Genomic DNA, 22,392 nt, shown 5'->3' on the forward strand with positions numbered 1-22,392 from the left:
ATTTTAGGCATGATCTGGGTAAACTTACGTGTCAACGCAATAGCATGCAAATTACACTGACTAGCTAAATTGCATTGGACAAGTCATGTGCAGTAAACTCTACTAATAAGGCAGAGAAATAGAGATTCAAACACAAAACTTCTTGATAGGTGTATAATTGCCCTACCAACTCTGTGACGTTTGGGGCCAAAGGGGGCGGGATGATCGCTGATGTCATGAGGTTACACAAGAATGAGCGGCTCCTGATAGGTTTCTAGGCGAAGAAAACATTAATGAACCGATCTCACATCGAAATGAGATGGATAATATGGTCATGTATGAGACTGTGAAGTTGATGATGACTTAAAAGAATTGATATGTTCTACTCATATCAAGAATGTGCATCTTATTATCAGGAATTCATCACATAAGAACTATGAATTTAAATTTGTTTGGCTCGGGCAATTCTGGGATAGGTGACCCCATAAGAAATTTTTTAAGTTGTGTATTAGTTATGATATAAACACGTTGAAAAGACTCGTATTAATACAATAAAAATTATCGTTAAATACGAGACATTACAAACTCACTTATCCCTCAACAGAAGGGTTGTTTTTTGTTTGATAGCAAGAATGTTGAAAAAGAGTTGGAATCTTGAGAAGAGAGCTAGATGGAAATTGTGCTACGTGTGTGCGCATTGGTGCGGGAGACTGCCGCACGAGATGGTGATATATTGAACATTTCTCCGGCGAGATTCCTGGAAGTCCGAGAATATTATTCTCCATTTATTTAACACCACATCCTAGGTATCTGATCTAATTATAAAATGATATACATGTTTTTACCTATTTTATATAACTTATGCATATTTTATAATTTAATAATATTAATACTAATAATGAAATGAATACAACTCGATCTACAGCATGATATGCAGCCTCCAAGGTAATTAAAACACCCTTTAATCAAATTTGTCTTCCGCAGATGTATATGTACGTATGACTTTGTCGACATATACATACTTGTTTGGTTTTTTATTGGTTCAATCGACAAAGTAGAAGAAGAGAAGGAATAAAAAGTTATAATATTTTTGGTCTCCTAATTTACATATTTTTTTTCTATTTTTGGTCTTTTATCAGTTAATTTACAATTTTAGACTATCAACGTGCACTTTTTTTATTCAATTTTGATCATTTTTCATTGAAGTGCTGGCGTGACATCAGATATATCAGCAATATATGAAGTCACATCAATATTCTCTTGTACTATGTCAACAATTCCGAACATCATATCAACATTATGTGAAAAATGACTAAACTAAAAAAAAATTGTCAATTGGTGTACTAAGATTATGAATCAACTAATAAAATAACCAAAAATGAACAATATACAAGTTACATGACTAAAACACGCTCAAAGACAACGATTTTTGCTAAAATGTACCGTTGTTAAAAAGTAAAAGACAACGGTTTTTTTGTAAAACCGTTGTCTTTAAGGTGTTGTGTATTCAATATTTTCTTGTAGTGATGTGAGGCCTGGGTCGAAGAGGACAGGGGTGATCGTTGGTACCATAAAGTTGAACGGACAATGAGCGGCTCCTGGCAGGCTTACAGGCGAAGATAACTTGAATGAGCTGATCTCACACAGGAATTAAAGGGATTTCAAAACTGTTCTGCTATGAGACTGCGTAATTGAGGAGTGCTTAAATGATTGATAGGTACTATTTATATCAAAAAGGTATATCTTATTTTTGAGAGCTCGTCACATAAGAACTTCAAAGTTAAGTATGATTGACTTGGAGCAATTCTGAGATGGATGATCAACTGAAAAGTTGCATATGGTGCGTGTGAGTGAGAGGACATAAGCACGCTAGATTTTTATCATTTTATTTATTATTTTAGGAATTTTACAAATATATCATTTAACATCTTCTTTTAACTTTATAAGTTATGTGAGTGAAGGATCATGTGGTCCAAAAAATTACATCTAGTTTGATTTTGGTAATCAATTTGCTCAATATATAGCACATAAAATTATGAGTATGTCTCTTGTGAGACGATCTCACGAATCTTTATATGTGAGACGGGTCAACCCTACCGATATTCACAATAAAAAGTAATATTCTTAGCACAAAAAGTAATATTTTTTCATGAATGACCCAAACAAGATATATGTCTCATAAAATACGACACCTGAAACTGTTTCATACAAATTTTTGTCTAAAATTATAGCTAGGTTCAAACTTTGGCCAATAAGATTTTGGCATCAAAAGAGTTTTCTGGAAAGAAAATATATTGGAACCACGAAACATTGTAACATGTTTTATTTGTTTTATGTAGATTATTTTAAATTTTTTTAAATATTTTTATTTTCCAAGATTTTCATAACTGTTTTTTACTCAAATAACTTACATATTTTATTTTGCAAAATTGATTAAAAACACTTTCACTTTCTTCAATATTAATGCTTGAATAATTGAGTTTGGGAGAAACTTTTAAAACAAAATAAAATGAAGTTAATATGGCAAGTTAATATTTACAAAAGAATTAATAATATGTCAAAGAATTCTTATTCACTAAGGTCGTGCTTGGTAGAATGGAATGAGGTGGGAATGGAATGGTAATTCTCAATCTAATTCCATCTCTTTGTTTGGTACACCTTTTCGAATTGGAATTTATTCCCATGAAAATGCTTATTCCCGGCCATGAACATGGAATAGGCATTCCTACCATGTTGATTTAATTTACTCATTCTCATTTTCTCAATAATAATAATAATAAAATATTAATTTTAAAATTACAATAAATATAATTATTATAAATAATAATAATAAATAAATAAATAATATCATTTAATAATAACAGTAAAACAACGATAATAATAAATTAAATATGATTATATTAATAATTAATTCAACAATAATAAAAATAAATATTAATATTAAATCATAGATATATATATAATATTAATAATAATAGAAATAATACAATATTTATAATAAGAATTAATGTTTAATAATAAAAATAATAAAATTAAATAATAATGATATACAAATAAAATATTATAATAATTATTATATAATAAAAATTATATTTATAATAAAAATAAATAATGATGATGATAGTAATATGAAAATAATTATTATTTAAATATTTTATATGTAATATGATTTATTTATTAAATATAATTGTATTCCATTTCATTTTTTTCTCATATTTTTTTTTCTCATATTAATAATAGAAATTGAATAGATATATCATTCCATTTCTATTTCTATTTAATTCAAAAATTCATTCAGTTCCTATCTTATTTCATTTAACTATACCAAACATGGCCTAAATTGTAATTAATTGAGATATCAAGAAGGATAAACTAAAGATATTTTAGGATTTTTAAAATATTAATGGCTATATTATAAAATATATAACAAATAAGGTTAGTTTAAAAAATGTATTTTTAACATTTGCTAGAATTATGAAATTCTCATATAAATATGCATGAATATAATGTAAATAAACAGATTTTTTGAGTTTCCATAGTCGAAGTTATTTAACAATTAATGGAAATGAATTCGAAATAAAATATTTTACTCAGTATAAATACTAGGCAAAAATTTGTGTGAGACGGTCTCTCGGATCGTATTTTGTGCGACGGATCTTTTATTTGAGTCATCCATGAAAAAAATTACTTTTTATGCTAAGAGTATTACTTTTTATTGTGAATATCGATAGGGTTGACCCGTCTCACAGATAAAGATTCGTGAGACCGTCTCACAAGAGACTTACTCTAAATACTAACCCTGAAAAATTTGAAATATTAACATATTAATAAAAGGAAAAACAAAGAACATTCTCTTAAAAAATAATATAAAATACAGTAAATCATGCAATGAAGATCAACTACAAAACAAATCGAATACATTTGTTCGAGCGGAGAACACACAAATGATACTTCAAGATCACCTTGTCCAGTGCCTAACCAGACAACAGCTGTGAATAATCATTAATTTTTCCTAGTTTTCTTCCTTCTCCACCTCCTATCATCACTATCGGTCTCACTTTCACTCTCACATGATTCAGCCTCCGTGCTAGAACTTTCAGATTCATCATCTGATTCTGATACAGCTTTCTGCTGTTGCATGATGAGTTGTGGCATGTTCTTGAGACACCCACGCAAGTTTTCTGTGATTCCACCGAGCCCAATAGAAGTGAAAAAGTTGATCGCAAATCTAATGTTTTTGGGAGTATCTCGCGGAAAGATAGATTCAAAAGAATCTTGCATCGTGGGCTCACTGAGACGTTCATTAAGCAAGTGGATGCCAAGTTGCTCAGATAATTCCTGCAGTGAGAAGTGTTCATAAGTAAAAAAAATTCAGCATTTAGTCAAAAAAAAATGCATACACAGGCAAACAAATATATAACCACCAAGCAGGTTGTTCAAGTTCTTCAATTCTGTTTCTTGCTCTCTATATACCATCTGAACGCGATATATTACAGTGTACCTTTGAGTTTTCGATTAAGATAAGAAAAACTACAAAACATACTGTTATGAACTCAAAGGATTCAATGATATAATTCCAGAAATGAAGAACAAATAAGGAAATGAAATATTGTATTCAATAATGAAAGAAGAACCCAGAGTTAAACACTCTGTACAAGACTTTTCTCCCTAGCAAGTGCTAGTGATCACTCAACAATATTTGTAACTGAATGCTTTTCTCCTCTCCTCTAACTGCCCTTTTATTCCCTCCCATTCACGTGTTTCTTCCCCTTATTTCTCCTAGCATACGTCTTAATTATCTTGGGCTTCTCAAAGGCTATTTTAGTTGGGCCTTTGGATGTCTCTGGGCCTGTTAGACCCAAGTCTTTCACAATTGACCCTGGGCTCATAACATTACTGGCCTCCTCAAAATGCGCCTTGTCCTCAAGGCGATAATCAGGAAACTGCTCTTGAAAATCTTCCAGACTCTCCCATGTAGCTTCCTCTTCGGTTCGGCCCTTCCATCGCACTAGAATCTATTGACAGGGCTGCCCTTTTAATTGTTTAATTCTCTCTGCTAAAACCACATCAGGTTCAAAAGTCATGAGCAAATCTGTGTCGATCTCCTCAGGAAGTTTGATTTCACAATCAGAAGTGCCCACTGCTCGTTTCAAGCATGAAACATGAAAAACTGGTTGTACCCTTGACCCCTCGGGCAGCTGTAACTTATAGGCAACTGTTCCCACCTTCTTTTCAATCTTAAATGGCCCATAGAATTTGTTAGATAGTTTCTGAGCAACTCTGGAGCATACTGAATTCTGCCTATGTGGTCTCAACTTCAAGCATACCATGTCTCCTTCCTGAAATTGAACCTCTCGCCGTTTCTTGTTAGCATGTTTCGTCATGTACTGCTGAGCTCTTCCCAGATTATACTTGAGTTGCCGCAAAAGCTCATCTCTGTCCCCTAATGCCTGTGATACAGCTGCCACTTGCGTTTCTCCCGGAATAAATTGAGTCATGCTCGGTGGCTTGCGCCCATATACCACTTCAAATGGACTCATTCCCGCTGATGTTCGATAAGAAGTATTGTACCAATATTCTGCCCAATGTATCCACTGAGCCCAACTTTTAGGCTGTTCTGAACAGAAGCAGCGTAGGTAAGTCTCAACGCACTTGTTTAGCGCTTCACTCTGTTCGTCTGTCTCAGGGTGATACGCTGCACTCATTTTTAGTTGGGTTCCCTGTAGCCTGAAAATTTCAGACCAAAATAGACTCATAAACACAACATCTCTGTCGCTCACAATCGTCTTTGGAACCCCATGTAATTTCACCACATTCTTGACAAACAGCTCAGCTACTGCACTTGCCTTGTAGGGGTGTTTCAACAGCAAAAAATGTGCATATTTGGATAGTCTGTCTATTACCACCAATATTACATCATACCCTTTTGATTTCGGGAGTCCCGTAATAAAATCCATGGCTAAATCCTCCCAAACCACTTCTGGAAGTGCCAACGGTTGGAGTAATCCCGCGGGTTTAGTGGCCTCATACTTTTGTTTTTGACAGGTCGAACACTGAGCTACAAACTTCCTGACATCGGCCTTCATCCCATTCCAATAAAAATTACTTGCTACCCTCTTATATGTTCGTAATGCACCAGCGTGTCCCCCAACTGGAGTGCTATGAAACTCGTTTAACAACTTGGTGACCCACTGTGATGACTGCGGAATCACTAATCTGCCTTTGTGCAACAAACAATCGTTGACTAACATGTAATGGTTGTTGGCCCTGTCATCTCTTTGAATTTTGTCAATAATCTTCCTCAGCTCTTGATCTCCCCAAACTGCTTCTTTAAGTTCGTTCATCTCAACCCATTCAGCTTTTGTCAAAACCATCAATTCTCCCATGTCTTCTCTTCGAGACAACGCATCGGCTGCCCCATTCTCCAACCCTCTCTTGTGCTGGATTTCAAACTCATAACCAAGCAGTTTGGCCAACCAATATTGTTGGTCAGGAGTGGTAATTCATTGCTGCAAGAGGCTTCTTAGTGGCTTATGATCGGTTATCACTGTGAACTTCCGTCCCAACAGATAGTGGCGCCAATGTTGGACAGCTAATACCAAAGCCATTAATTCTCGTTCATACGTAGATTTTGTTGAAGCCCTCTCAGCCAAGGCCTAACTATAATAAGCGATGGGCCTGCCCTCTTGGACCAGCACTGCCCCTAGCCCCAGTCCTGATGCATCACACTCCACCACAAACTCTTGACTAAAATTGGGCATTTTAAGTACAGGAGCCGTGCTCAGAGCCTCTTTGAGTTTGACAAATGCTTCCTCTGCCATGTCATTCCAGGAGAAGTTATTTTTTTTTCAGCTGGTCTGTTAATGGTTTAGCAATCTTCCCATAATCTTTAATGAATTTTATGTAGTAACCTGTCAACCCCAGAAATCCCCTCAAGCCCTTTGTGTTTTTCGGTCTCGGCCACTGATTAACACTTGTTATCTTGTCTGGATCTACCATTACCCCTTGACCAGTGATAATATGTCCCAAGTAGCCTACTTGACGCAGCCCAAAGTGACATTTCTTTTTATTCAAAACCAGACTGTTATTCACCAGTACATCGAGCACCAATCTCACATGCAACAAGTGTTCCTCCCACCCTTCACTGTAAATCAGTATGTCATCAAAAAATACAAGAACAAATTTCCTCAGATAAAGCCGGAATACCTCATTCATGGTGGCTTGGAACGTTGCCGGGGCGTTTTTCAAACCAAAGGGCATTACCACAAATTCGTAATGCCCATCATGCGTTCGAAACGCTGTTTTCGGAATATCCTCGGGTTGAACTCGAATTCGGTGATACCCCGACCTGAGATCCAGCTTTGAGAAGTACCTCGCACCATGCAATTCATCGAAAAGCTCTTCAACCACTGGAATGGGATATTTGTCAGGTATGGTGATCTCATTCAAGGCCCGATAATCAATACAAAAGCGCCAACCGCCATCTTTTTTTTTTTAACAGAATTACGGGGCTGGAGTATGGGCTGCTACTTGGCTGTATGACACCCGATTTGAGCATGTCTCACACCATCTGTTCTATCTCATCTTTTTGGTGATGGGCGTAGCGATATGGTCGCACCGATACCGGCCCATATCCCTCCTTGATGTTAATGACATGATCTTGCAATCGTCGAGGAGGCAATCCTGTAGGCTCTTGAAATACTCCTCCGTACTGAGAGAGGAGAATGTCAATTGCCTTATTGGAACCTTCTCGCACTACTGCTAGTTTCCTCAGTCCACTGTCATTCCACTTGACCAGCACCGCCCCACAGAATTCCACCTCTCTCACTTTAGCAAGGGATCTGAACGATACCACGGATCTACTGAGCGTCGGGTCCCCTCATAGAACCACCGTCTGCCCATGCCACGTAAATCTCATCACCATATTGGCCCAATTCAGCATGACGTCGCCCAAAGTTCGCAGCCAGTCAACGCCCAGAACGAGATCAAGTTCACCCAACTCAAAAAGATATCCCTCGATTTGTATCTGGCAAAGACCCAAATCGACTTCTACACTTTTACACAACCCTTGACAAGCCACACGGCATCCATCCCCCAGGCACACGCTAAATTTCACACCCTCATCCACTTTGATTCCCAAATCAGCAATCAATTTTTTTGATATGAAGTTGTGGCTCGCACCACTGTCAACCATGGCCACCACCTCTCGTCCTGCTACCTTCGCTTTCATTTTCAGGTGTCTGCGGTTGATTAATACCGCTGACAGAGTACATTGGCAGCTCCAGCGTGTTGTATTCAGTAACTGGGGCTCCCACCCATGCTTCATCCTCCGCCTGCTGTTTGTCACCTCCCTCCTCGGTTGCTCCCTGGCCTTCCTCGACTTCTTCCTCATCCTCTTCCGCCAAAATCGTCACCCGTAGACTCTTATTCGCACATCGGTGTAAGGGGTGATATGGTTCCCCACATTTAAAACATAGCCCTTTCTCCCTCATGTGCAAAAACTCTTGGTGTGATACAATTTTTCCATCATGATGCTTCGGTATTGGGGTCCTCATTGTTCCGCCACTGTTCCCACCAGGATATGATCGCGATCCCCCTCCGTAATTCGTCGGGCCGTGCGTCCTGTGGGGATATTCTTCTCCTGGACCCAACGTTCTTGCATTAAGACGCGACGGTGTGTTACCAAGATGGCGTTCCTTATCAGAGGAATGGGCCTGAGGAGCCCAATTCATATTCATGGGCCCTCTCTGATCAAGACCCTGGCCAAGCCCAGATCTACTTCTGCCACGATCCATCACCTTACCGAACAACTCCACTTCCAACCCCCTTGCCAACAACATCGCGCGATCCACTGTCCGCGGACTATGAACAATCATGCGCCGACGAATCTCCTCCCGCAACCCGCTCATAAAATAACCCAGGCATTGGTCCTCTTGAACGTCACCAATCTGGGCAACCAGCATCTCAAATTGTTCAATGTATGTGTCAATGGGTTGTTGTCCCTGCTTCAGCGATGCTATGAGCTCAAATGGATTAGCCTCGTACCCACCATATCTCTTAATCAACTTTTCCGCGAACCGATCCCAGTTCATGTTGGGGACCCTCGCCTTCATCCTGCGGAACCAATGAATGGTGGATCCTTGCATAGAGACGTAAGCCAGTTTGAGCCTACATCCGATTGGGGTGTTGTGAACATCGAAGTATTGCTTCACTTTCCCAAGCCAACCCATCGGATCCTCTCCCTCGAATACAGGTAATTTGATCCTCCTCAATGCTATCCTCATCTCTTCTGTAATTGTTTCGTGTCCCCCACCGTTGGTGGCTCCCGCGCTCTCGTCCCGCCCTCCTTCTAGCGCCTCCTCATAATGATCGTGACCCTTCCCTCCTCCTTGTGTTTTGATCAGCTGTTCCATTAGTCCCCTCAGCTCATGGAAACCACCGAGCGTTTGGTCGAGTTTATCCAACCTCCCCTGTACCAACAGCATACTCTTCTGCTGCCCATTCACTGATCGTTACATTGTTTCCAACTTCGCATCGTTACGTGTGCTGGCCATCTTCTACGTGCGTCCTTCGAATCCGGCAGGTCGGACCAAATGTTATGAACTCAAAGGATTCAATGATATAATTCCAGAAATGAAGAACAAATAAGGAAATGAAATATTGTATTCCATAATGAAAGAAGAACCCAGAGTTAAACACTCTGTACAAGATTTTTCTCCCTAGCAAGTGCTAGTTATCACTCAACAATATTTGTAACTGAATGCCTTTCTCCTCTCCTCTAATTGCCCTTTTATTCCCTCCCATTAACGTGTTTCTTCCCCTTATTTCTCCTAGCATACGTCTTAATTATCTTGGGCTTCTCAAAGGCTATTTTAGTTGGGCCTTTGGATGTCTCTGGGCCTGTTGGACCCAAGTCTTTCACAATTGACCCTGGGCTCATAACACGTACCTTTAATTATTGGACTATATCTTTCAATCATGACAGAAATAATGTGTTCAGAGCGTCATTACAAAGAAGCAAAAATTAGGCGCACACAACATTCAGCAGATAATAAAATCAAACAACATGAAAAACAAAAAAATAGTGTGATAGCAATACGTGAGATATTAATGTGATCGCACCTGAAAGAGAATTTTAATGAAAATACGTGAAGACGAAGACGTGTCCTCTTCAGTCAACCGGATGTAGGACAGAACATGCCAAGGAAGCGCATCTGTGCCTAGTAAATGAGCAAAAAACTTTGCCACATTCCGCAACTTATTGGTCTCCAGTCGATGAATCATGGAATACTGTTGAACAAAACACTTTCCAAAGTTTTCTTGATGAATCTTGTTTAACATACATAACCGCTGCCCAAGAAGTCCATAATAACGAAGGTATGTTCTTTCCTGACTGCGACACTCCAACAACATAGTGCACAACTCCATCTGCGCGGAAGAAACCAACGACAAAATAAAAAAAAAAGGAAAGCTAGCAACATGCAATACATGTAGCAATTTAATAAGCACTGCACAACGGATAACATGTCGAGCCAGTAATCATCCACTTGTCATCCCCAGGTTTTCATATATACCCTGAGAAGTATTAAGTAAATAAACCCAAAAACAGCACTCATCTAAAGATATAGCAAGCCACAATCAAACCTTAAACAGACAAACATACAGATTGCTATCTAATTGCCACTTCGAAATTTTGGTGAAGTATGAAATTATAGTCTCTCAACAGTAAGGACATCGAATAAGGTATGCCGTGACAAACAAAACCAGGTCATCTAATTGTACTGAATTTATATGGCATATATTGAATTAAAGAAGAGAATAACCCAGAGATTTCCCTCTGTGCAACCCTCCCTTGAGGAAAGCTAGTTAAGCCCACAAGAAAATAAGAAACTGAATTGCCAACTATTGCTTCGCTTAATATATTTTATATATTTCCCTCACACGGGCCTCTCTTGATTCGGCCCTCAACCCCTTAAAACCTAAGCACATAACATCATATAACTCACCTCTTGCCCAGGCTCTAATTTGATTTTGAGTAGCTTATGTCCAGCTTCTTCAAAATCAACACTGGTCATACTCGTCAAGTAGATAGTTCTTCGAAGACTGACCAAATTTGTCTCTGTCTCATCATTTATTTTCATCTGCTTTTCGTCCTCTTCCTTAGATTCTTCATCATCTGAGTCTGCTGCATCGGATTTAGCTTCTTCCTCAGAAGCATCACCAAGTATTTGCTTCTTTAATTCTTCATATCGGTTCTCATTCTCTAAGAACTGGGGATCCGGCTTGAAGATATCTGCAATTAAAAAAAACACTCAGGCTCTCTATATATGAAATTGAAAGAGTAGAAGATGAAGAGCGGATTATCATCCAGATATACCTAAAGCAATCTCGGGATCAATTTCATCCAGTAGGGAGATCTCGTGTGTCAGTTGATCTTCATGCTCCACCAAATCCAGTTCTGGTCGAATGGCTGGGTATCCCTGGATAATGAGTAATGAATCATGCAAGAGTTTAAACTCCAACAAATTTAACATTTAAAAGAAGTGCACTAGACTAAACGTATTCTATCTCCATAATACAATCTTAAATGAAAGCTAACCTGAAACTTCGCCTTTCGCAATGCAAAGAGACCTTCAATAATAAACTGGATCCTTTTATCAATTTCTCCTTCATGAAGAATACCACGAAATCGCTCAAATATGCCTGTTGAGTGAAAATACAAAATGCATTACAAAAAGAAGCACAACAACAACTCATTATACAGAAGCTATACTTGTCAAATATCAGACATTATAAAGTCACCAATGGTTAGACGTGAACTTTCAGAAGCTAAAATTAAAACCAGGAGCGATGCAGATTCAGATTCCAGATTAAAAATAAAATGTAATATTTTAAAAAATCTAAGAACCATAAAAGAGCTAAAAAGACCTCGTAAAATGAACTTCCATGAAATGTAAGTTAACCAGTAAAAATTTGTCAAACTAAATGATAGCTATAGAAACATATAGCCGGCTAGTACCAAAATTCTGTGATGGTTAAAACAAGACTAGCTAATTCTAAGTTCACAGCTTTCGTGGTAACTTCATCAATATTACCTACCAAAAAAAGGCTTGTTCAGGAAGATTGTCTGGTTCTGCTTATCCTAGTAAGCTTTGCGGACCTACTAGTCCTGCTTTCCTTTGATTTTACTTGTTACATGCTTGCTTTTGGAGGTGAGTTTCTCAATAAAAACTCAAGTTATCGAGTGTCACAATCGGGGAAGGTTACTCTAGAGATAACAGGTTGATCTTACCCAAGAGCTCACATCAATCGAAAAATTTGGCACCTCGATGTGACTGTAGTATGTTCCAAAGGTTGGGTTGTCCGCCCAAAAAAAGTGGGAGCCAATAAGCTAGAAATGACCATACGCCACCAACTCCTGTATTATCCACTCTAACCCTAATCCTATAATATACATTAATCAACATGAAAAAATTGTCGGAACAAATGACCAAAGCTTCTCAACATGATCATCCTAGTCAAGCTGATGAAATGCAAATTTTATACCTACCGCACTTACATGTAGATATGAGCCCAGCCCCAAGGTCACTATCGATCATACTTTAGACCAGACCAAACAGTATCTTCATCTCATTGGAAACCCTCCTGCTTTAACAATTCTTAAGGAAAACTAATTTCAAACATAATATGAAGTATGGATATCCGGATTTTCTTAAGACCTGGGAGCATTTTAGACTTTCGGATGATACAATATAGAATAAAAATTCACACATAGATTCTAAGAGATGAGTTTGTCCGGTTCGGTCAACGGCTCGGATTTTTTCGAGTCAATTTTTTTTTTTTTTTACAGGGAGGTGGGCCCGGATCACTCATTGCCCGTGCAGACAGTGCCTGCACGGGTAGGTTGAAACAAACCAGTTTGTCCTGTATGTGATTCTATGGCTAACAGCTAACTATCAAATTATACCTTAACACAAGATAGATATCATTGGCAAAAAAAAAAAAGAAAAAAAAAGCCATAATAAGTTATCCTCAGCATGTAAAAAATCATACAAAAAGATAGAAGCTACTAGGGCGGATCCTGGATTTTATGTTTGGAGGGATCTCATTCGCATAAAAAAATGACAAAAATAATTATCATATGTTTGTATATAATTTTCATTAACAAAAATACAATAACAAAAAATAAAAAAAATGCTTAAAATAAATATTAGTATATCTATATATATACCTATAAAAGTGTGGATCATAGAAAAGTTTTATCATTGTGAACAGACATTATTACCCTTCACATGTTTACTTATTTTTATTATTAGGTAACATATGTGGTAATTTCACATTTAGTCTATTAATTAACCACATTTTATGGTTATAATTTTGTACTTTTGACTTTCTTCTCAATGCTCTTAAATGTTTGAGCTAATTTTAAAAAAACATACTATTAAATTTACTTAATATTAATATCAATTATTTTTCCCATTTTAATAATTTTCTTGGGCTTTCATTTAAATTCTAAATTAAATTAATTACGTTATTTATTGTTCTATTTCACTTCATTTTAATACATTCAATGAGTTATTAAAAATAAATTTTAATATAATTATATTTTTAAAAAAAATTGAAAAAATTATATATACGAAGGACTCATGATAAAGTATTTGAGTGCTTTGAATGAAGAGTCATTCAAATAAATTCTAAATTAAATTTTGACAAATGAAAAAATAAAAAAAATTAAGATAATCATTATTACTTTTAAATTAAATAAAATGATTTGAATTGAAAATAAAATTATATTTAATCAAAATTTTAAATTTATGTTGTCAAACTATTAATTTCTAAATGCATGAACAAATATAATATATTAAAAACCTAAATCTATATATACCTATAAAAGTGTGGATAATAGAAAAGTTTTCTCATTGTGAACGGACATTATTAACCTTCACATGTTTACTTATTTTCATTATTAGGTAACATATGTGGTAATTTCACATTTAGTCTATTAATTAATAATTAATATTAATTAACCACATTTTATGGTTATAATTTTGTACTTTTGACTTTTTTCTCAATGCTCTTAAATGTTTGAGCTAATTTTAAAAAAACATACTATTAAATTTATTTAATATTAATATCAATTATTTTTCCCATTTTAATAATTTTCTTGGGCTTTCATTTAAATTCTAAATTAAATTAATTACGTTATTTATTGTTCTATTTCACTATCATTTTAATACATTCAATGAGTTATTAAAAATAAATTTTAATATAATTATATTTTAAAAAAAATTGAAAAAATTATATATATGAAGGACTCATGATAAAGTATTTGAGTGCTTTGAATTAAGAGTCATTCAAATAAATTCTAAATTAAATATTGACAAATGAAAAAATAAAAAAATTAAGATAATCATTATTACTTTTAAATTAAATAAAATGATTTGAATTGAAAATAAAATTATATTTAATCAAAATTTTAAATTTATGTTGTCAAACTATTAATTTCTAAATGCATGAACAAATATAATATATTATAAACCTAAATTTAATTGTGAATTTAAATAATATTAATAAAAATAATAATAAATCTGAATCAGAAGTACCCATAAAAGTGTTGACAAATGAATCGTTCATCCACATACATTGGATGATATGATACTAGAAAAATATTGTTGTATAGTTGATAAAATGAGAAAAAAAAATATGTTGAAAATCAATAATTTTTTCATTATTTTTTTCCAATAATTTTGATAATAAATAAAATAAATTGAATGATTAAATGTTTTAATTACTTTCATATATTCTATTTTATTTAAGTCTCCCCATATTTATATATTATCAAATAGTACTCAATCATAACAATAATGCCATGACATTTTACTCATAAAAAAGTTTTCTCATTGTGAACGGACATTATTACCCTTCACATGTTTACTTATTTTCATTATTATGTAACATACGTGGTAATTTCACATTTAGTCTATTAATTAATAATTAATATTAATTAACCAAATTTTATGGTTATAATTTTGTACTTTTGACTTTCTTCTCAATACTCTTAAATGTTTGAGCTAATTTTAAAAAAACATACTATTAAATTTACTTAATATTAATATCAATTATTTTTCCCATTTTAATAATTTTCTTGGGCTTTCATTTAAATTCTAAATTAAATTAATTACGATATTTATTGTTCTATTTCACTTCATTTTAATACATTCAATGAGTTATTAAAAATAAATTTTAATATAATTATATTTTTTTTAAAAAAATTGAAAAAATTATATATATGAAGGACTCATGATAAAGTATCTGAGTGCTTTGAATGAAGAGTCATTCAAATAAATTCTAAATTAAATATTGACAAATGAAAAAATAAAAAAAATTAAGATAATCATTATTACTTTTAAATTAAATAAAATGATTTGAATTGAAAATAAAATTATATTTAATCAAAATTTTAAATTTATGTTGTCAAACTATTAATTTCTAAATGCATGAACAAATATAATATATTATAAACCTAAATCTATATACCTATAAAAGTGTGGATCATAGAAAAATTTTCTCATTGTGAACGGACATTATTACTCTTCACATGTTTACTTATTTTCATTATTAGGTAACATATGTGGTAATTTCACATTTAATCTATTAATTAATAATTAATATTGTAACGATCCATTACAGGCCCAGTGGACCGCCCATACAGCCCACTGCACCGATCGACCCACGGCTATCCCGATCTTGGGCTCTGCTCTATGGGCCTTGGCCCATCTATGGAACTGTTCCGTCACGGGCTTTCCATAGGCTGGAGGAGTTATATGAGTAACCCGTACGACGCCTATGGAAAGCCCGTGAGGGAAGAGTTCCATAGATGGGCCAAGGCCCATAGAGCAGAACCCAAGATCGGGATAGCCTTGGGTCGATCGGGGCAGTGGGCCGTATGGGCGGTCCACTGGGCCTGTAATGGGTCGTTACAATAAAGGTGCCTTTTTATTGTAACGATCATGGGCTATCCCGATCTTGGGCTCCTTCGGGGGCCTTGTCCCATCTTGGGTTCCCACTGGGGCCTTTTCTCTCACGGGCTTTCCCATGCATCATTACTCATAGGACTCTCCACACCAGGATGGTGGAGTGATACCTCCCTAAGTCTCGAACCCATGACCTCCTGGCATAAGTACATAGTTCAAATCTGAATCAGAAGTACCTATAAAAGTGTTGACAAATGAATCGTTCATCCACATACATTGGATGATATGATACTAGAAAAATATTGTTGTATAGTTGATAAAATGAGAAAAAAAATATGTAGAAAATCAATCAATTTTTTCATTATTTTTTTCCAATAATTTTGATAATAAATAAAATAAATTGAATGATTAACTGTTTTAATTACTTTCATATATTCTATTTTATTTAAGTCTCCCCATATTTATATATTATCAAATAGTACTCAATCATAACAATAATGCCATGACATTTTACTTGTATTTGTAGAGTTATTTATATACAAGTATATAATAACAATTATATTGACAAAAAGATAGTCAAACATTAAAAAAAATCAATAAACACTTAATTTGAACAAAAAAAAATTTTGAGCTTATTCACATATGTTATCACAGTTGATACTTTTTCATCTTATTTTTCTTAAAAAAATCAACGAGGCATCTATTATATGAAGAAAAAAAGTAGAGTTAAATGGTACATAGATAAAATTATTATGAAATTGTTTTAAAAAATGACACAAGTTAGTCAAAAAGGAGTAAAAGCAAGATATTCCTACAAATAATTCTTATTATAACGTTACCATAACTAAATTGGAAGTTATGTTGTATATAGTAAGCCTCTTGTGAGACGGTCTCACGAATTTTTATCTGTGAGACGGGTCAACCATACCGATATTCACAATAAAAAGTAATACTCTTAGCATAAAAAATAATATTTTTTCATGGATGACCCAAATAAAAGATTCAACCCACGAAATTGATCCGTGAGACCGTCTTACAAGAGTTTTTGTGGTTGGTGTAATGAGAATCACCAGTTGTGCAAATAATATATACAATAATGTTAAATTTTGTACAATGTACAAAAACTATTGAAGTGGTTCACTCAACTACTGTGGGCAGTGGAATATCTGCATACCAATTTTGTTCTACACCGGGACGTTAAAGTGCGGATCTGAATACTGGGGTTATTCACATATGTTATCACAGTTGATACTTTTTCATCTTATTTTTCTTAAAAAATCAATGACAGCATCTATTATATGAAGAAAAAAAGTAGAGTCAAATAGTACATAGATAAAATTATTATGAAATTGTTTTAAAAAATGACACAAATTAGTCAAAAAGGAGTAAGAGCAAGATATTCCTACAAATAATTTTTACGATAATGTTACCATAGTCCATAACTAAATTGGAAGTTATGTTGGTATATAGTAAGTCTTTTGTGAGACAGTCTCACAAATTTTTATCTGTGAGACGGGTCAACCATACCGATATTCACAATAAAAAGTAATACTCTTAGCATAAAAAATAATATTTTTTCATGGATGACACAAATAAAAGATTCGACCCACGAAATTGATCCGTGAGACCGTCTCACAAGAGTTTTTGTGGTTGGTGTAATGAGAATCACCAATTGTGTAAATAATATATACAATAATGTTAAATTTTGTACAATGTACAAAAACTATTGAAGTGGTTCACTGAACTACTGTTGGCAATGGAATATTTGCATTCCAATTTTGTTCTACACCGGGACGTTAAAGTGCGGATCTGAATACTGGGGTTATTTACATATGTTATCACAGTTGATACTTTTGCATCTTATTTTTCTTAAAAAAATCAATGACAACATCTATTATATGAAGAAAAAAAATAGAGTCAAATGGTACAATAAAGTTATTATGAAATTGTTTTAAAAAATGACACAAATTAGTCCAAAAGGAGTAAGAACAAGATATTCCTACAAATAATTCTTACTATATCGTTACCATAACTAAATTGGAAGTTATGTTGGTATATAGTAAATCTCTTGTGAGACGGTCTCACGAATTTTTATCTGTGAGACGGGTCAACCATACCGATATTCACAATAAAAAATAATACTCTTAGCATAAAAAATAATATTTTTTAATGGATGACCCAAATAAAAGATTCGACCCACGAAATTGATCTGTGAGACCGTCTCACAAGAGTTTTTGTGGTTGGTGTAATGAGAATCACCAGTTGTGCAAATAATATATACAATAATGTTAAATTTTGTACAATGTACATAAACTATTGAAGTGGTTCACTCAGCTACTATTGGCAGTGGAATATCTGCATTCCAATTTTGTTCTACATTGGGACGTTAAAGTACGGGTCTGAATACTGGGGTTATTCACATATGTTATCACAGTTGATACTTTTTCATCTTATTTTTCTTAAAAAATCAATGACAGCATCTATTATATGAAGAAAAAAGGTAGAGTCAAATGGTACATAGATAAAATTATTATGAAATTGTTTTAAAAAATGACACAAATTAGTCAAAAAGGAGTAAGAGCAAGATATTCCTACAAATAATTCTTACTATAATGTTACCATAAGTAAATTGGAAGTTATGTTGGTATATAGTAAGTCTTATGTGAGACGGTCTCACGAATTTTTATCTGTGAAACGGGTCAATCATACCGATATTCACAACAAAAAGTAATACTCTTAGCATAAAAAGTAATATTTTTTCATGGATGACCAAAATAAAATATTCGACCCACGAAATTGATCCGTGAGACCGTCTCACAAGAGTTTTTGTGGTTGGTATAATGAGAATCACCAGTTGTGCAAATAATATATACAAATTAAAATTTAAATGAGAGGAAAAAAATAGTCTATAATTAATTTTCTATATTTTATCTTAAAATTCTAAATTTCTATCTTTGTGATGCCTTTGAATTTGTATAGAGGAATAGATAATTTTATCTATTTACAATTGTAAAACAATTAAGTTATTACAATTATATCACTTAAATTAATATGATATAACAAATTTTAAAATATGAAAAAAAATAGACCATTATAAATATGACATTATCATCATTCATCTGGCACCTCTAAAATATTTCTTATATCATGAGTCGCAATTTGATCATCCCGATTAATAATTAATAAGAATTGATTATCCATTGTTATTACCATCTCATTATTATTTATTATCTCATGGCTCACCATTTTGTGATGTTAAATTTTATTGTTTTTAATTTTAAAAAAGGAAAAAGTTGAAGAAGTTAGACACGATATGAATCTAATTTATTGATAACCTTATAATAATAATCAATTGAATTGGAAAATATTATTATACTTAAGTAATTATAATTTATTCTAATTAAAATTTATTCATTAGTAGTGTACATGATTTTACTTTTCAAACGATAATAAGAAACATCTTCAAATATAAATATATAATGAATACGAATTCAAATTTTCTGTTAATAGCTTCGAACCTTAGCAAATATAATTCTAAAAAAATAAGAGGATAATGATTATGATGATACATGACACTGAAGATTAATTTAGAGTGATGATATTTTTTTCTCTTTTCTGAGATAAAATAGTGATGTTTTAATTATTAATTTAAGGAAATGAATCTTCGTTTAATAAAATTGTTGAAAATGAAGTTTTTTAGTTCACTGCTTTAAGCAAATATATCTAGGGCATAGAAGGGGTTAGGGATGACAACTTTCCCCATGGGTTTGGGACCCTGGGGGAAAAACCGAAACGAGGATGAGATCTCCGATTTTTTCGGGTTAGGGTTCGGGATCGGGTATTTTTTAAAATCTCCGAAGTAGTTCGGGGGGATATGAGCTTACTATCCCCATCTCAGAACCAGCCCCGCCCCATTCCATTGTGAGAGATTTCGAATTTACAACATTTACGTGGTTATATTTTAGAATATAACTTAAAATGAAAAATTGTTGTCACATGTTCTTAATTATTCCAAAATTATAAGTAAGTAATATTTTAGATTTTCAAGATGTAATTTTTACATTTTAGGAACATACTTATCAATTAATGAGTAGATAAATATCAACATCATATACTAAAATATTTTTTTCCAGTCTTATATTGCTTAATTAATTAAAATATATTCATATAATTCTATTTACACTCTTATATTGGTTAATCAATTCAAATTCATATCATTGTATTTGTATTGTTATGTTAGTTCAATTTAGTACTTAATATAATAAATCATTGTTCCAAATTCTTATAATTTGTTTTGATCCATCTTTTTCCAAACGGAATGTTGTTTGATGGATTGGATAATGTTATTCAAAGATTAAAAATACTATTATTATTCATTTATCTTTTAGTTATTTAGAATATGGGTTCACATACGGATGCACGTGCTTTTATGCTAGTATTAGCAAAAGAAAAAAGCCAAAAGTTTCGTAAAAGATATACTGCATTATGTATCAAATACAATTCCAGATAATAGCATCCAACCTCCCTGTGAAACTTTTAACCAGCATAAAACCTCCAATGAACTATTAAATTATTAATATGTTGCTAAACCCTCAAATTTTTTAAAAAGTAGCTAAATACCCATGTATTGAACATTGTCATATTTTTTGGCATTTTTCAATAAAATTGCACTGCAGCACCTCACTAATTTCTTCAGTCATGATATGAATTTTATTTTAATATAAACTAAATAGAATTAATATTATACAAGCATGCACCGCATGTACGAGCACACCAATATAAATAAAAGGGACATGGGAATGAAACTTGAATTTGCATGCTAAGGGAAATCTAAATAAAAAGCGAAGAAATCAGAAAGCAAAATAAAAATTGAGGCATCAGAAACGAACTTGAGTTTAGTCCAAATTCAGTGAGAGACTCGACCACCGAACCAAATTGGCATCATGGGTTAATAATATAAGTAATAAAACAAACAAAAAAATTCTATGTTTTTAAAAAAAAAAATTGTGGGGGCCAATCTAAATCCGCCCCTAGAAGCTACTATTAAATTATGGAAAAAGTCGAAGTGGCAAATTGCATAAAACTAGGCTTGGTAGTACTCACCATGCAGACCTCGAGGAGAAAGATGCTGAAGCATTGCACCACACTCGGTAACAAACCCAACAGCCACTTCAACGCTATCATTGGTAGGTTTTTCTAACAGCAATGTCAGCAGCTCAAGAGCAATAAGCTCATGAACTACTTGCTGGTTCACCAGGTGCGCAATAAATTTGACTGCAGCCAGAAGTTGGGGCTGCCAAAAAGTTTCACCATTAGCTTATAACACTATAGAATCACATATTGTTTAAAAAACGAAACTTGAAGCAATGGAAAATACATAAAAAGAAATTAAAGCATGAACCTTATCATTGCGTTTAAATGCCCTCTGGGACTGCAAAATAATCCTCCTCAACAAAAGAAGATCACCAACTTCAGGGAACTTGGTATTACCCACAGCAACCATTCCTGCAAACACATCTGTGAAGCCTGGAGAAGCCATTTGAGATTTCATACATGAACGACAAAATAAACCCCTCCCCCTTATCAGATTCTCAGCAAACAACTCGGGAATAATATTCTTCAGATTAGTAGCATTCACTTTATTAACCAATCCATTAATACTCTTCCTCAATGCATCCCACGTCATTCTCTGATATTCAATGCTGCTTTTGTCTTGGGTATTCATTCTGCTGGCCAATTTAAACGGTGGTATATAAATTCCTCCCAAATTATCAGCCATGTCCGCCTTATCCTTTTCTTTTCTCCCCCTGTCGATATCAACATCCTCATCCCGCAGCCTCTCTCTTTCTTCCCTTTGGTCCCTTCGCCTCTTTCTCTTGCGATCCTCTTTGCTCCCACCATCCTCTCCACCTCTATACCGCCTTTCTCTCTCAGAATCGCTACCCTCATCCAAAACCCTTCTTCCGTAGCCCCTCTTTTCCCCCCTTACTCTACCCGCATCACGCCACGCTTCTTTTCCCGAATCATCCACTTTCTCCCTCCTCTTTCTCCCGTCTCCATCCCATCGACCCCTAATCTCCTGTTTCTCATCCTCGCTGCTAGAATCATGTCTCCTACCCATTCTTAACACGACAAAAACCTAATTTTTGAAATAAAAAATCTTCAAGATATCACCCTCGTATGCAAATATATATATATATATATATATATTTATATATGGAATGTGTATATATAAATGGAATGTGTAATATATGCATATATGGAATGTGTATAATGCATTTATATTTCATATATGGCATGTGTATAATGCATTTATATTTTAAAAAATATTTTGTTTAGTTATAATATTTTATATAGTGGATGAAACGTAAATAATCTTTAAAATTACGGGTTAATTAGGTATCTAATAATTCAAGTTTATAATTTGTTCGGAAAAGAT

At 33.9% G+C, this 22,392-nt stretch overlaps 1 protein-coding gene across 1 annotated transcript; it reads right to left on the reverse strand.

Annotated features, from left to right (window-relative positions):
* Window positions 1-3,882: 3,882 nt before the first annotated feature.
* LOC142541704 (uncharacterized) lies at window positions 3,883-22,105 on the reverse strand. Its single transcript, XM_075648170.1, has 7 exons — window positions 21,355-22,105; window positions 21,057-21,246; window positions 11,579-11,682; window positions 11,357-11,459; window positions 10,986-11,272; window positions 10,102-10,407; window positions 3,883-4,317 (listed from the first exon to the last, which is right to left on the reverse strand). Exons 1-7 carry the CDS (start codon window positions 22,072-22,074, stop codon window positions 3,982-3,984), a joined length of 2,046 nt encoding a protein of 681 aa, XP_075504285.1. The 5' UTR covers window positions 22,075-22,105; the 3' UTR covers window positions 3,883-3,981.
* Between the last annotated feature and the right edge of the window lie 287 nt (window positions 22,106-22,392).

This window comes from Primulina tabacum, chromosome 4 (genome assembly GCF_025594145.1).
Source record: "Primulina tabacum isolate GXHZ01 chromosome 4, ASM2559414v2, whole genome shotgun sequence".
NCBI classification, from domain to species: domain Eukaryota; kingdom Viridiplantae; phylum Streptophyta; class Magnoliopsida; order Lamiales; family Gesneriaceae; genus Primulina; species Primulina tabacum.